This window comes from Gnatocerus cornutus, chromosome 1 (assembly GCF_029298725.1).
Source record: "Gnatocerus cornutus isolate USDA-ARS CGAHR chromosome 1, icGnaCorn1.1, whole genome shotgun sequence".
Lineage (NCBI taxonomy): Eukaryota > Metazoa > Arthropoda > Insecta > Coleoptera > Tenebrionidae > Gnatocerus > Gnatocerus cornutus.
In genome coordinates, this window is record NC_142233.1 from 26,350,190 (window position 1) to 26,367,274 (window position 17,085).

Sequence of the window (17,085 nt, forward strand, 5' to 3'; positions counted from 1 at the left end):
CATGCATAATTTTATTTTACAATATTGGAAATATAAAACTGAGAATACTATTTATTTTTACAAGTTACACGACATGTTTTTTGTCTAAAACAGTGCGTACTGAAGAAACAATATTTTAATCAAATTCTTCTGAAATTACTAAAACTATATCTATTGCACGTTATTTCTGAGAGAACATTACTGTTATTTTCATACAGTGAATTTATTAGTAACAAAAATATGCACCGTAGAAAATAATGGACAGTTTGATGTATTCTTCCACGAATCACTCCAAAACAATCATCACAAAAGTCACTTAAAAAAATCTTCTTTCAACTTCAGTGTGGCGGAGCCGAAGGATGATAACCATGCAGATCTAAACCCGCTCTCAATGCAGCATGACTGGCTAAAACTCTACCCGCTAAATCCCCAAGGGCTCGCTCCAATTGCTGATGTTGACTTCTGACAGCAAATCTATTAACATGAACAGGGATTGGCACTACTAGTTTACTCTTTTGTTGACCGGTTTTGGGTTGATGAGGTCCAGCACCTAATCCCGCTTTAACACGTTTCCATTTGGCTCTACGATTTTGGAACCAAATTTTTACTTGGACTTCACTGAGACGTAGAGCTGAGGCTATTTGACTGCGTTCCGTCAAAGAAAGGTATTTTTTTGCGTGAAATTCGCGCTCGAGTTCTAGAAGCTGCTCACTGGTGAAAGCTGTGCGACGGCGGCGAGCTTTCGTTGAACCGGGACCTTCACAGGGACTGTCTGAGTTTTGAGTTTCTTCGGCTTCGTCTTCATCTGATCCTGAAATTAAAAGAAATAAACTTGTTAGTATAGGAATATTATTACAAAAAATATAACGTCTAAACAATTTAGGTAGCTCTCAAAAGTAATACCTAATGCCGATCTTACTCATCTAAAATAGATTCTTACATACATACCTATACATAATCGTACAAATGATCCGTAGATTTAAGTAGCTATTAAAAGTAGATAAAAAGAAACACCATTTAGATACAATTCAAGAGTGCAAAAACAGGAGATCATAAAAGATTTAACTGCTAGTCAAAGATTTATCTCACAATTTTCTAACTACGTAACTAGTTAACTACTTATTATTATAGAAAGGACAAGTGTAAGATATAAAGTATAAAAAAAAATTATTTAATGCTTACACGACTTTGTCATGATTTTATAATTTTTTTTATAAAAATGTTTCCTATTTTTAAAACAAGATAACAAAATATCTACCAAATGAATGTACACGTAGGTGTGTGTACCAAAAGAAGAATTACGTCTAGAATAAGAGAATCGAAAAATGAACGATGAAAACACAAAAAACGATCAAATACCGCGGGCAGGAAGAGGTAAAACTGGTGCACCCACTTGTACAACACTTGGTGTAGAAAAACGAAGAATTTCTTTAATGAGAGACCCCAAAATATCTAATTTTAATATAAGAAAGGAGATATGTATCTAATTTTAATATAAAAAAAGGAGATATCTAATTTTAATATGAGAAAGGAGACATATAATGGTAACGACAATAAAAAGAACTACTATTACATTTTTTGAGTTAATATACAAACGAGCTTTAATAAGAATATGAAGAAAAATGAGTTGGATTTGAACTGAAATAGGAGTAAAACTGTAATACTCAGTTCTTTGCTGTTCAAGAAATTGCCACTGGTGGATTCTAGGATAATCTACAAGACAAAAATGTCGGAATATGCACCAAAGAATCTGAAACCGCATGATCTAAAACTCTGAAGAAGATTCGTTTTTTTGTGGCCATTTTTCCGTATTTTTCAGTCGTTTTCCCATTCCCCTTAAGGTAATAAGAAAGATAAATCCATAGAATGAGAACAACAATGAGTCAAATACGAACAAGTTACAATTTTACCGAAAATAAAAGGAAAGAAAGGGAAATAGTCAAAGCAACCAAAATATAGACAAAAAAATCAACTGCGAGCTAGAAAAAATTATAGTTACTTCAATAAAGAGCAAAAAATGCAAAAAATAGATAAAGAAAAAGAAGATTTATAGACTTTAATTTTCTCGAAATAAAGGAAATTTATGTTCATAACAAACTTCAGTAATGATTTTGAAGTTGGATAAATTCAATAGAGCAGCGAGAAAAAGAATTACAAAATTTGGGTAAAACAGAAAATAATCTAGGGTACACATCATGAGAAAATGTCATCAAATTAATTTTAAAAAAAGACGTACATTATTGTTCTGACGTTGTGAACTGCTACATACTATAGAGAGTCGAAAGAGATACATTATACCCACAGACAAAAATTGAGGCCTAACGACATTGACGGATTTAAAAATTAATAAAACAGCCAGGATTGATAGTGGCAGCATTTGTAGGTAAGTTTGGCATAACCAAATTCTAGAAAACCCACAGCCATTATAGCCTCAAAAATCATCAAAATGCGGCATGATATTTAGTTATATGTATATACGCAATTTTATTGTTATAGCCAGTTATCTATGTACAACGCAGTTTATTAAGAAACCCTATGAAATAGGTATCAATGAAAAATGATTCATTTTTTATACTTATTGCATCATTTCTTATCTACTAAGTACATACCTATATTCTTACATATATTGTCGGCTTAAGTTGTTAAGTTGTTAAATAAAGTCCATTTTTGGATCAAATCTTTTTTCGATTTTGTAAAAACGAAAACCAAAAGATTTAGCGTTCGATTCTTTAAGTTTAATGAAGAATCATTCTATTTTCAGGATCCAAGTTTTCAGATCTTATAGTGGACGACAAATATGTGAAAAATTGAGATTTATTGACCTCCCTTAAAAAAAATTAAAATGGATTTAGCTACCTAAGCTGACGATATATATTTATATCATAGCAATATTACTTAGGTATTTATTATTAATTATACAGCCCGCTATTACTGAATGATTGATTGATCAATATACTTTTTAATTGCAGTAGCCGTTGGAATCATGTTGATTTATTCACACAAATGAAAAACCAAATTCTGCATATCCAACAATTTTTATTAATGTATGTCATTATTCAATTTGTTGGAATCAGTAATAAATGTGTTAAATCGACCATTAATCAAGCGGGTTTTCTCTAACTATCATCTTTTTCTAAGCTTCCTGCACAACGATGAATAAAATCCAATTTAATGAGTGCCAATCAGAAACATCTCTGTTAGAATAAAAAACGCATTGCCTATATATTTCCATTTCAATCGGAATAAATTGATTGAGTTCATATATAAGTTACATTAAAGATGGTTTTGCAGTGGCAAAATCTTACTTCCACGGAATAACCGAGTCAACTAATTTCTCCTAGTCAAAGTTACACGATAAATCTTCGATAATGTCGAATACATTTTTATACCTACAATAAATAACACTAATTAGATGATATAAGTACCTGAATTTTTACTTACTCGTACAGTGAATAATAGCTGACCGTGAAATTTGAAATATTCGCTCAAAATGTTTTAATGATATAATCAGCAGTTCCACACGAAATGAACCTGACACATTAAAAACTAAAACATATCTTGCACAAACATAATTTTGTTAAAAATTGAATTTATAGATCTTAAATTAACCAAAATCAAGAATGTCTAAAATGTTTGCTACTTGATACTAAATATCTACGTTCTTTTTACTACTCTTCCGTCCATCTACTTTAATTAAGTTTTTCACTTAACTTCACTTATTTTTTTTCACTCAAAATATCACTTCCAATAATTTAAAATTAGTGGACAAATAAATTTCAACTATGTAGGTAGGTACTTATTACATCAGATACTGAATACATAAAATAGTTATTTGATAATTTGTTTTTGAAAACTTTGGTAAGAAAATTTGTCACATCCGTGACAACATTTTAACAAAAGTTGGCAAAACTGGTTGAAATCTGTGGAGTTAAAAATTAAATACAAAGTAACAAATAATAATGCAATTTTTGCACTAATTATAGTAAAAAGATATATCAGTGGAATGCTGAAAATAAATGTCACGGGCGAGACAATAATTGTTAGATCAGACTTTAGAAATTTGATGATTTAAGGTTCAAACATGTACATACACTTAGTCTTAACAACTTCTATTATAATGCACCCATGGTAAAGAAGCTGTGAATGGTATAGGAGGCACAATTAAACGTACCGTTCGAAAAAAAGCAATATCAACAATTCTGCAAAGATTAATAAAATAAATTAATTAATAATATCAATATTTTGTATACTGATAAATTCAAAGTCAAAATACATATCTAAATCAACTAATATCCATTCACAAAACATAAAAATCAAGTTACCTTTGATTTCTGCAAAATCAGACTGTACTTTTAAATCATCATTTCATGGAACTGTACTTTGAAGTTTGTTGTCAATGTCAGTTCAGTTTGTTTAATTTTAGTTTACCTTAGAGAACGTCTTAGTGTCTTGTTGAAACTTCCCAATGCAGAAATGATCTATTTCTTACGCTTTCTTGCAGAGTGAGTCGAAATTAAACATTTCATTTTGAAATTTTGGCATTATAATTGTCAAATGTTCATTTGGTTACCAATCTCACCAACTGTTCCATTTAGGGTTATTTTTTATCGCCAACCATAGTAACTTTTATGTTTTGTGAATGGATATTATGTAAAAATATTCAAGCAATATCAAAAATCCAACAATATCTCATCTTTTGTCCAAATTAAGAAGTTAGTTTAGGGTGGATGTACATGGATGTATGTTTAGCGGATAAAAGTACACTCAACCAATTTGTGAAACCGAAACTCGGGACTGTGGGCGCTTCCGCCTGTGTAAAATATAACTTACTATGTTCAAAATGTTACAAGCATTAATAAAATTAGTCTTTCTGTTATATTATTTTTATTTTTTAGTATTTTTTTGCAATGTTTATTTAACAAGTTTTGCTTTGTCACGCCCGTTGCAAATGTACCTATGTCACACCCGTTACAGTTTTCTAAAATATACAGTCCATAATTGAATTGGTTATTTTAATTACAAAGAGGTTTAAAATGTATGTCTATAGTTCATATATTTGTGTACTAAAGGAAAAGGAATATTCACAGAAAAATAAAAAATGTTATTAAAAACAATAAATTTAATTTGTACGCGTCACACCCGTGACACCACAAATTAATTTGTTTTCTATGATCTGCAATCATAATTCAACAAATTTTATTTAGATAATTTGCAGCACTGTAACCTACCTAATTACAGTATACTTCTGCTTGAAAATGCTCTTAGTCGAAAATAAATTAAAAAATTGTTGTCATTTTTTCGCACCCGTGAGATATGGAATTGCTGTACACCTACAATAACTGATCGATCAGTCAATATTACTTTTTTAAAAAACAGTCGCTACTTGAACATAATGATGTAATTTATAAATGCTTGCAACTGTCTGTCATCGATCTTGCTGCTATTAATTGTTACTATCGCGGAATCAAAATTTCGAACATCACTTTTTGACATGGCAATGTAAAGCAAGCTTTATTGTCATTGTGACTGACATTTAAAGTAAATTTCTGACACTTGCTGTGCCGTTTATAAATTTTAAGGTTATAAAATCAAAGGACAGTTTACAATTTTTAAACATCAATCAATTTGATGTTCGAAATTTTGATTCCGCGATAGTATAATGCACAAAATTATTCAAATTTACGGCTAGAGAAAACGTTTTATTCTTGTTAGTCCGTCCATGTTTGAAAGATATAAAGACAATATTGTTTCTATAATGATTCGGTTTTATTTTGATTTTTGCTCTCAAAAATGAAATGAGATCAAGTTTAAAGTTCTTATCATAGAAATATCATTTTCAACGAGCATCACCTCAACGGTTATAATTTAAATCCAAGACAGACATTTCCCGGTAGGTATGGTAAACAAATTACCATAATGATTCATTTTAGTAACATACCTCTGTAGCCTCCAGTTGTAACAACGAATGCTAAATTAATAACATATTCTTTGCGTTGCATAAACGCGCCGTTCAAATGAACCACTCAAAATGCAGGATGTATCGTTGACCGGGTACTAAGAATTGGTTCCTCTATAATTTCAAGTTGTCAACGTTGTTTGTTTCAAAAACGATAAAGTCTAGTCATAATTATTATGCGTACACTATAGTACCTACATTATATTAGAATTATTATAAAGTTGGTAAGTGAGGTCTAAGCAATTTGATTTCATAGAAGCCCTCATTTTATACCTTCAATTTGAGTCTTCACTCTGTGGAAATTGCACATTCTAACAATAGGCACGTCCAACTAATCTAAGCAGATGAAACTGAATAAATAAATTAATTTTGTCGGTGAAACAGATTGAAAATTTGCCAGAATACTTAATTTTATTTTCCTTGCATGTTTGCCAGTTGGACTTAAATGTTTGTATTGGCAAGCCCAAGTAATATGCTTAATTATGCTAAATTAAAACACTGTAGCTTCATTTCAATTTTGAACATTATTTTCTAGATGATTTAATTTCACATCTTTATGAACCACGGTCATAATAAAATATTGCCGTCCCAAATAAAAATTGAAATCAATAATATCGTTCCCCCTTAGTTGTGAGGGATGATCAACAATATACTCCGTACGTTATCGATGCAATTCATTTAATATTCACCACCCTACAATAAACTGTTTACAAGAACTATAATCTGGCCATACATTTAGTCTGCTCTTTCACTCCCTACAATAAATTTGTGGTAATTGAATAAACTAAATGTAAATGATATTAATAGCACTCTTTATTATGCGAGTGGGAACACTTCCTAAAAGCCCTGGATTGGCAGAACATTTTCCTTAAAGATTTATGAACATTATAAAAATTAACATTTGGTTTAGTTCCAATCCAATCACGGTCAAGAAAGTTTTTGGTACAGTGGTTAAATTGAATATCATCACTAACTAAAAGTTAAATAAAATTAGAGAGACAGAATATTGATCGATTTATTTTGTTATGTATTTTTAGAGAATGGTTAAAATCTAACCCGGAATTTACCTACTATGTAATTTAGGTACCAATTTTTCATATATCTGGGTATTCGTCTCCTTCTCTTTCTTCATAAAAAGTTTTGGCCAATGTTAGGCAAATTTTGCACATAGGCTGTCAAATTATTGTTGATCTGAAATCAGATGCGTCCCAACATTTTGCAATCAAATGAAAACAGGTGAAACTGCAGAAATGCGTCCCTGTCTATTTTTTTCAAATGTGTCAAGTCAATTGAACGGTGTTTGGTGGCACATTATCGTGATGGTAAACAAATTACTTATGCTACCCATTATTTAAAATTTAAAATAAGAGTATCAACTAAAATAGTAAGATCGATATTGTTTATTTTAATAATAAAATGCAAATAGTGGTTGAGTAAAAACTTAGACAGGTCATGACTTTTAATGAGATTTTGGTAACACTAAATCTCAATCATTTACGTCATGACGTTTAAAAAAAACTCAATTTAATTGTTTTTTAAGTGATACTGAATATGAAACAAAGTCATGGCTTGCCCGAATTATTTTATAAATGATCTGTCATTCGGACACATTCGATTAAAATATAAAATATGTAGATAATATGTTACCTAAGTATGTATAGTACAATTTTAAATATAAGTAAAAAAAATATTTAATTTATTGTTATTATAAGTGAGCTTTTTTGACGATTTGCAAACCTGAAACAATTTAAGAATCTGCCTAAAACTAGAAAAGGCATTTAAGAAATCATCAGAATATGTCCACTTCAGTTCATGAAATTTTGGGCAATGTCAATTGTCAAGTGTGAAATGCTCTTTATTTTACAAAAGATAGATCTATTTTGAATCTTGCAACCATCGATTATAATGACAATATACAGGGTGATGAAAAAAAGGCGCCCATGAATGGAAGAATCATGTCCTTTTCAGTTAAACCATCTCAGAAACCAAAGCAAAATTAATTTTAACCCATTCCTTTTCGCAATATGGATTTTTATTAAAGGAAAAACTTAGCAATGCTGCTGAATCTCTTCTAATAAAATTTTACATTCGGCAGTCCCCGTAACTAAGCAACCAATATTTAGAGTTTTACAATGTTGCAACATTGAAAAATTTTCTACAAAGCCAAGTATAATGGTACTTTCAAAAGTTGAAGAAACTTGGGTTAAAGCACTTTTTGTCTTTTTTTATACAGAATTTCATCAACTGTAAAAAATGTGATGAAATAATTTGAACGCTATAAAGAATAGACTCGTTTTGCACTTCTAAGTTTATTTTTATTATTGTCAGTTTTGACAGAGTCGATTGCGTTGATGCTGGTACATAAACTTCTATTGTCATTACCACACATAAATATTGAAAATATTAAAAAATAATAAAATAAAAATAATTTGCTCGCACTGTAGCAGATAAAATATATAGGTATAATTTCAAAGTTTTGTTACTCCAACACATCGTAATTTTTCACTTTTTTATTTTCAGCTTAATCCATTAATTAAACTTTATTTCTAAAACCAGTTAGTAAAAAAATATGGTTAATGTATCGAAATCATAATTTAATTCTTGTAGATATAGTCGCGGTATCATTATTTTGAACGTCAAAGTCATTTGATTGCAATAGAGATAAAATTGTTAAATTTTTGAAGAAATTGCTTGAGTTTTACATGTCAAATTGACAGTAATGCATAAACTAGACTCAAATTTTCAAAATGTCAAAATGTCAAAAAAATGACGTCCAAACTAATTTGGTCTAACAACATTAGTTTGATTTAGCGAAAGTTATGAATTTTATTTCGAAATTGTTTTTTGTTTCAAACAAGTTTGGGCTAAGGAGTAACATAAAATTTAAATATAAACAGAATAATCATTAAAACGATTCGCCGAACAGTCATGGCAAAATACAACATTTTTTATTACTTTTTAGAAAAATTCGAATTATAGAGCCGTGAAAATGTCTTTATTGAAATGATCCATTCTCGTTATTCAATATTTTTGTTTTTATCTCTTTAAGAAAAATTCGATTTAACGACCTGGTATCGAACGTTTAGTTCGAATTTTTGATGAATATAAGTGTAATAAAAGCACTGATACAATTCAGAGTTAAAACTCAAAAGACTTGTGTACTTGTGTAACTTGTAAATAATTTGAAATTTATAGCAGATCTGATCGTTGTCTTATATACTAGTTAGTCAAAATGTCAAGTTCATCAATATCAGTCCTACCAAATATCATTTTACAGCGTTTTTGGTATCATTATGATATTTACTCTCTTTTTTGTTAATAAACTGAATAAGTTTGCGAAAGCTAGAGAAATATTACCTAATTATATTTTTCGTTGGTACGTTATAATTGCTGTTTTTATACACAAGTAAATAAACAAAACAACAATTTAAAATGCAAAACTAAGGCAATAATAAAACGCAAATTAAAATGTAAAAACATTTCAAGTTTTGAATTTCGGTGGCAATTAATATTTTTATAGAATCTGCAGTAGGGCACGTCACTCCATAAATGTCATCGTTATTTAATTAATTTAATTATAGATTTAATTATAATTTATTGCAATTTTACGTTCTAATATAAAAACTTTTTGAAACAGTTTTTAATGCTATATCCGCATTTATATTTTCCAATTTATAACGAAGACGTAGGTACGCTACCGCAAACTTTATTATTATTGATTGTATTTTTAATCAAATTTCTCAATTTCTAAATCAGAATTATTACTAAACTATTTGATAAATTCAATACCTTACCTTCTTTTTGACTTCTTCTAGATAAATCCTGAGCAAGGTCCATATCTAGACTTCCATCGGAATCCGTATCTTTACTGTTAATTTGATACTGATGTGGCATTCTCAAATTCCAAGCAATATTACTACTTCTTTTCGGACCACTATCACTCATTAACGCCTCAATTGAGAACGGTTTAGGCACAGGTTTTGTCAAAGTCTCACTAATTGTTGTAATAGGTTGAATCATTCCTTCACTAGACGGTTCCATGATTAACCACAAAACTTTTACAATAATTAACAAAGTATTTAAGAAAATGACATCATTTTAACACCATTCAATTAATGTTCTTAATGCAAATTGTCATTAAGTTAATTATGTAGAATTTAACAATTGATTACCGGTAATTAGGGACTACGTACTATATCAATGCTTTCTTATAAAAAGTCACAGTGACACTGATCGCTGAAACTACTGCGACGTGTACAAACTTCTGTACGGGGCGAAGAGATGAACTGGGCGGTTTCTTGTTTTAAACTCCTCCCCAGTTAGTCTGTTGGTTCTAGTATGGCCAATCACATTTGTTCAATCACTGTTACTAGTAAATCTGATAGCAATATTAATTACTGGGGTTAGGAAAATCATTGTTACGTGCTCCAATTTGGCGACGCTCAAACCAATTTCGAATTTAAACACAATTAAGCAAAATGCTCGTGAAATATCTTGCTATTATTAATATTAATATATTTATTAAATATAAGGTATAAAAGATAAAATGATAAAACCTAATTCAAGTGTTCTAGGAATCAAAGGATATACCGCAGTTGATTTTAGGAAATTGATTGATTGAAGATTGAAGTACAAAGTGTAAAATTATGGAAACAAAATTCTGCTTCGGATTTTACCTCTTCGATGGTGTTTAAGATGATTTCGATAATAATAAATTACAATATGCAATAAAATTTTACAAAAGTCATATTTATCTGATTTTTTTGGAAATATGGTTTAGAATATTAATTTATAAAAAAATTAGTTTTATTTATTTCCATTGATTGTGCCAAAAAGTAAAAAATGAAATACATACAGGGTTCTCCAACACTAGTGTCTCAATGATTGGAATGTGTACGCGAAAAATTATAAGCTGGATCGCTGGGGGATAAAACAGACTCAACCTTTGCTTAATTTTGCTGCTTGTTAATTTTTTTTTCCTAGAAGGCGATTTTAACGTTTGACAAGTGACACCATTGATAGAAGTCCAAAGTGACAGGGCTAGTGTAGAATCCGAGCGACATAAAAAGATTTTATTCCAAAGGCAACTAGATGAACATCATTTTGAAACACGGTGTAGTATGTAGTTCAAATATGTTTTTATAAAATTATAAAAATTTATACAACGGTTTTCAAAAAATGTTTATTTTGTATTAGGTACTGATTTCAATTTTAAAAATAATTTTGATTTGATGGTACAACTAGTAGGTTAGTATTGGGTAATAATCTAAAAATGATAATATTTTTGAATCTACAAGGTGAACTATTCTGTTCTAAAAAAAGACAGACAGGATACAAATTTTTCATCTTCAATATATTTTTTTAGTATAAGATGGAACAGTTATCTAATTAATACAAATATTTTTTTTAGGCGAGTTAAACTGAAAATAGAATTTTTAGGCGACTTAAACTAAAGATGGAATTTTTAGGCTTCGAAAGCGGCCTAAAAGTAAGTCTTTTCTGGCCGCAATCATTTTTGGCCGATCTATAGTGGCGCCATCTATCCATAGTTTTGCATATTATATCAAGATAAAATCAAATCGACAAACTGCTGTAAAGTGCAACAAAGAACAAAGACGTGTTGAATTATTGAAAATGAACATGTCTAGCAGTGCTACTGCAACAACATCAAAAAGCACATCAATCCTAATTCATACAAATTGTGAAGTTACACACGCCGAAGCGGCAAATGTAAATAAAGAAAATATTAACTTTTCTGATGGATTCATAAATATTTACAATTATTCAGTTGTTACAAATGATTACATCAATAAATCATAAATAACAATTAATTAACTTGTAAATTTAATGATGTCGCCTAAAAATCTTGTGTGTATCACGGCCAAAAAAGAAACACTGTTTGGCCTTGGCTCACAAATAACTATTTCACAATAATAAACAAAATGGAATAAAAAAGCTTATTTCAAAATTTTTGTATGAGGTTTTTTCTTCTTAAAAAAATAATTTTAATGTAGGTTATTGATTAAGGGCACAAAACTAATATTTTTAATATCACTTTTGTACTTTGTACATACTTTCGCATTAGAAAATTTAAATAAAATTCGGTAAAATTTCTATGATGTGATAAGTCTAGGCCAATCAGCCCGTTAAAACGACTGAAAAGGGTATTCAAATTCTGTTTGTCTTTTGGGTGCGTTCCAAAGCGTAGAATGTACGGGCAACTCAGGAATTATGACGTAGTTGGTTCAAACTATGTAGGTAATTATAAACTTTGTCTAAAAAAAGTATTTAAATTACAGTAAATGAGGTCATTATTAAAATTATTTCTACCGCACACAGCTTAGATTAAAACTGAATTAGACTTAAACTGAGGAACCACAAAATGACCAATAAAAAAATAAATAAACGAGCTGCATTTTAAAATAGAGTTAATTTAATTGGTCTTAAACTGGGCCCAACTTGCACTTATTGTATTTTATAAAACTTTCAATTTTAAAAGAAAGTTCTAAATAAATGAATAGGTACAATTTAAAAAAATATTGAGTTTTATGTTTGTTTCTGAATTGCTGCCTAAAAAGTACTGTCATTGTCCAAAGTAGCTATATAAGGTGGCGAATTATATTATTTAAGTATTTTTGATGTAACCTGCAATTTACAAGACAAATGAAATAGCACGCTTTCACACATCACGTATAAATAAGTAGGTGGTTAACGAAAAAGATAATATTTATTTTTAGAAACATATTATCTCTCACCTGTCTTACAAACATAAAGCTAAACGAAGAATTTGGAAACAAAACAAAATAAACTTTTATCGAATCTATCTACTTAGTACATTATTTTATTATTTAGCAAGTAGATTTATTCAAAAATGTTATTGTAATGAATAAATTTTCCTCAAGTACATAACCACTACAAAAACGAAAAGTTGGACAATAAACCCAAGTCATTATACTATGAGAAAATTACTTTGTGTGTTTAAAAATTAAACATCATCCCATAAAACTCACTGTTGTCTTATTACAGTTTTAATTACTTTATTCAATAATCATTAAATACTTGTTTCCAGTTTCAGCGGTAATTAGCTGTTTGTTCTATAAACGAGCGTTCAATTAATGAAATAATTACAAGTTTACTTATAGTAAATTGATGATATCGCATGCTCGTTTGGAGTATCAATGATTCATAGTAATTGTTGTATGTCCTTCGAGAACGATATAAGGGGCAAGCAAATTTTACCCTCGTTTGCCGCCCTCATTTTTTCTCAGATAATAATTATTGAAACTTTAATGTGGAGTCTAATGATGATGTTTTATTAGCAAGAACAATTTAAGTTGTGCGTATATGTGAATATGTAGACGAAGTAATTTTAAGACCATTATAGCCTTCGTATTAAAACTTTTCTATATCCGAACTATTTTGAACAATTTCGATGTGAAATTCAATAAAAATATTTCAAATATGTGATAAGATTTAGAATTATTACACCTTTTGTTAGATTCCGACATTTTGAAGTTTATAAAAATAATTCGAACTATTTATGATATGAATCATCAGAAACAAAGCCCGTCAACAATTCATCACGCTACAATTATTTTCAATAATTTTTGCTGTGGGCATTCTGTAGTCATTTTTGACGCGTCTGGCAACTGAGCGGCGTATATGATTGACAAAGCAACAATAGCTTGACAGGGTGACAGCTACACAAAGCTAAGCGTTGATGTCGCTATCAGACCGACGCTTATTGAATTAGTGACTACTTTGTGCAACGAATTGGCGAAAAACTATCTGCAGGAGGTTTAATATTACGTTATTGATTTATTAATTTGGTAATTACCTCACTTTGCAAAATCGTTGTTTGAAAATGTTTGAAAAAAACACAATGAAATCGGAGCGCGCGGTTATAACAAAGTGGGGTGAAAATATATAGAGAATTTAAGCAGCAGTTAATTGAGGGCACAATGCACTGTTGATGACTACACAGAAAATCGCTTAACCGCAAGCATTTTAATCCCAGGATACTACCCCTTGCAGTTACTTGACGCGTCGTTTGCATATTGCGGGAGGTAGTTGGTGATAGAATTAATTAATTTCATTATTACGACATTGGACAAATAGGAAAATCTATAATGTACTCATTCTACTAACAATAAATGTTATGTTATTAAAAATATTTATTAATATTTAAATATTTATACAGCGTGTTTTTGAAATGCATGTACAAAACAGTTCTGCGCTATTCCAGAAGTATGATGTATGAAAAATCAATTTTTAAATCAAAAAATGACAAGATAAAATTAACCCCAAACTACGTACTTTCTACACCACTAATAAAAAACGCACCTGAAATGACTTGTTTCCTAAGCAATCAGCAACTCGATTTTTTGTTCACCTTTAAATCAGTTGCGCACAAGCAAATTTATTGAAATTTTTGGGTAATTTTCTCACGAAAACAAAAAGACTTTTTTCTCTTAGTAGGCTCAAATTGTGACAAGGAATTATCAGACTTTTTTTCTACACACATTTCAAAACCAGCATGTACAGTTCACCAAACGATTTAGTGCGGTTATGGCTTTGACTTTTTAAAACATTTACACCCACCTTACCGCAAATCCTCATAAACATAATCATTCTCAAGTGGTTGGGTCTGCACCGCAATAAATATTTCTACCCAGCTGGTCAGTCCCAAAATACGTCTATATAGTCTAGCGCTTCATTTAAATGCAGATAAGACCCAACCACTTGAGGGTTATTATGTTTATGGTGGTTTACAATAAGGTGGCTGTAAACGATTTAAAAAGTCAAAGCCATAACCGCACTAGAGCGTTTGGTAAACAATATATACCTGGAAAAATTGGTGACAACGCCAACAAAAAATGCAAAAATATTGAAGATATAACAATTGCAGTCAGCGAATATTTAAACAGATTTTACACTCCTCAAAGGACCACTATAATTTATACACCTCATTTTTTGAAAATAAAGTTTGAATGCATAAATTTGCAAAATTGTGACACACACGTTGTCTGGAAGTGATAAAATTAATTAAACCACATCTAAACACATGAAATATTGCAAGATTTACATTTTTAATACATGTTGCAGCTAATTCTTTCAACAATAAGATTGCAGCTTTCTTTTTTAAACTCTATTTCATTAAAATTTTTAAAACAATTTCATTGTTAGAGATTAGTCTTTTTACAGTTAATAATATTTCGTATCAAAAATAGGAAAAAAAGTGCTTCAAACCAAGATTCTTAAACATTTAAAAGTCTTACCATCATTTGGCTTTGTAAAAAATGTTTCAATGTTATTGCTATCGAAAGATCAATAAAAACTCATCCTCAGTTGGCTTTGAAATTTCAAGTCATGTCTTTGATTGAAGGAAGAGCCTTTTGTTTCTGTCAAGTAATCTGACGTTGTCAAACTGGAAATTTTGTGAAAATTTTAATGAACAATTTTGATAACGCTGTCATGTTTGATTCATATTGCAAAAAGTTCTCTTATGAAAAACATACTACAACACGTACTCTTGCTTTCCATTATTTGCATATTAAGACAGTTTTCATCTTATAACCTTAAAATTGGCAGCTGTCAAAGTGGAATCCCAAAGGTAACTGAGTTTTTATTTGATCTTTCGATACATTATAAAGCTTTTAGTATTAGTTGCTTATTGTTAGTTAGGTACCGAATGTAAAATTTTATTAAAAAGTGCTGATCAGCATTGTCAATTTTATCACTTGAAAAAAGTCCTTTTATTGTGAAAAAGAGTAGGTTTAGACTAAATTTGCTTTGATTTCTGAGATGGTTTAACAGAAAAGAACATGATATTTCCACTCATGGGCGTCTTTTATTTATCACCCTGTATAAATAATCAATCATATGCGAGTTTTAAAACACTCAATAAGTTAGTTATTAAATTATTAAATTATTATTGTTTTTTCTACTGTCAGGTCATATATACTTGTAGAGTTTAATTAATGGTGTATTTATGTTTTAATTCTAATTGATAAAAATAACCTGTAATAACAAAATAACAAAAGTTGTATTAAAAAAAGTTATAATTTCTAGTTAATTTAAAATTTACATCGAATTTTCTTTTCTTTGAGAGAAATTTTCCCTAGCGAGCAAACAATTTTGTAAAAATAAAAAAAAACTGATAAGATTCCATTTTGATCAAATTTTGATGTTCCTTTCTATTATAGAGGTCATGAGATTCAGAGGTTCGGATTAAAAAGATTTGAATATATTAAAATTTCCAATTTTCACCGGCCCTTGACAATAAATATTTGTTCTAGCTAACAAGCCAATAAACTAAAAAAGATCAATACGACGTTTTTAATGTTGAAATTTGTTGACATACTAAAATTCAAAATTTTAAATGGAGTAAACAAAACGATAAAGTGAAATTCACCGTAGAAATTTTGATATAAAAATTTCATTAAATCATCAGAAATAAATTTCTGAACATCTGGGAACATCAAAACTATTAATTCCAAGAATCTATCAAATTGAAACTGTGAGAAACTGTCGGAAACAATTTCCTAGACATTAATGCATATTTATTTAAAATTAATCTGAGAGACATTTTTAGCTGCAATATATTCCTTATGTTGCACGTCACAGGTTTCATATAACAATACCATTATTAGGGGTAGTCCGTCTGGAAAGGGCCAATTTCAGCTCGCGCATACGATCAATTTGCATAGGAAATTAACTTAATAGTATATCATTAAGCCATAAACACTACGGAAACACACAACTGACATTGTTCCGTTGCCTTCAGCACAGAAGCTCCATTTAATATTTAACATATTTACTTAAAGACGCGTCTTACCTGCCTATTTACTTTACTTACCAGTTAACCACTAAATGGGTATTGCAATAAAAGATTATTTCCGTCGAACATGTGTATGAAATTATGTCCCTTAGGTGGTTTATTCATTTTGCGTAACGAGAAGTTTAATGTAATAATAGGAGAAACATGAACACTTGAAAGAACATTGGTAACGATTTTTGTTCAAATTGCGTGAAAAAATTTAAAGATTTATTAAGATATAAAAGTAATTAATAAAGAAATTATCTCGTAATATTATTATCTAGTAATTGTATTATCTTGTTATCATATCAATTTTAAGTTAAAGAATAGT

The 17,085-nt window shown here is 29.7% G+C and overlaps 1 protein-coding gene across 1 annotated transcript; it reads right to left on the reverse strand.

Moving 5' to 3' along the window:
* Window positions 1-10,210, reverse strand: LOC148181087 (homeobox protein GBX-2-like). The gene is made up of 2 exons (XM_088041546.1): window positions 9,730-10,210; window positions 1-790 (listed from the first exon to the last, which is right to left on the reverse strand). Exons 1-2 carry the CDS (start codon window positions 9,974-9,976, stop codon window positions 318-320), a joined length of 720 nt encoding a protein of 239 aa, XP_087897672.1. The 5' UTR covers window positions 9,977-10,210; the 3' UTR covers window positions 1-317.
* Between the last annotated feature and the right edge of the window lie 6,875 nt (window positions 10,211-17,085).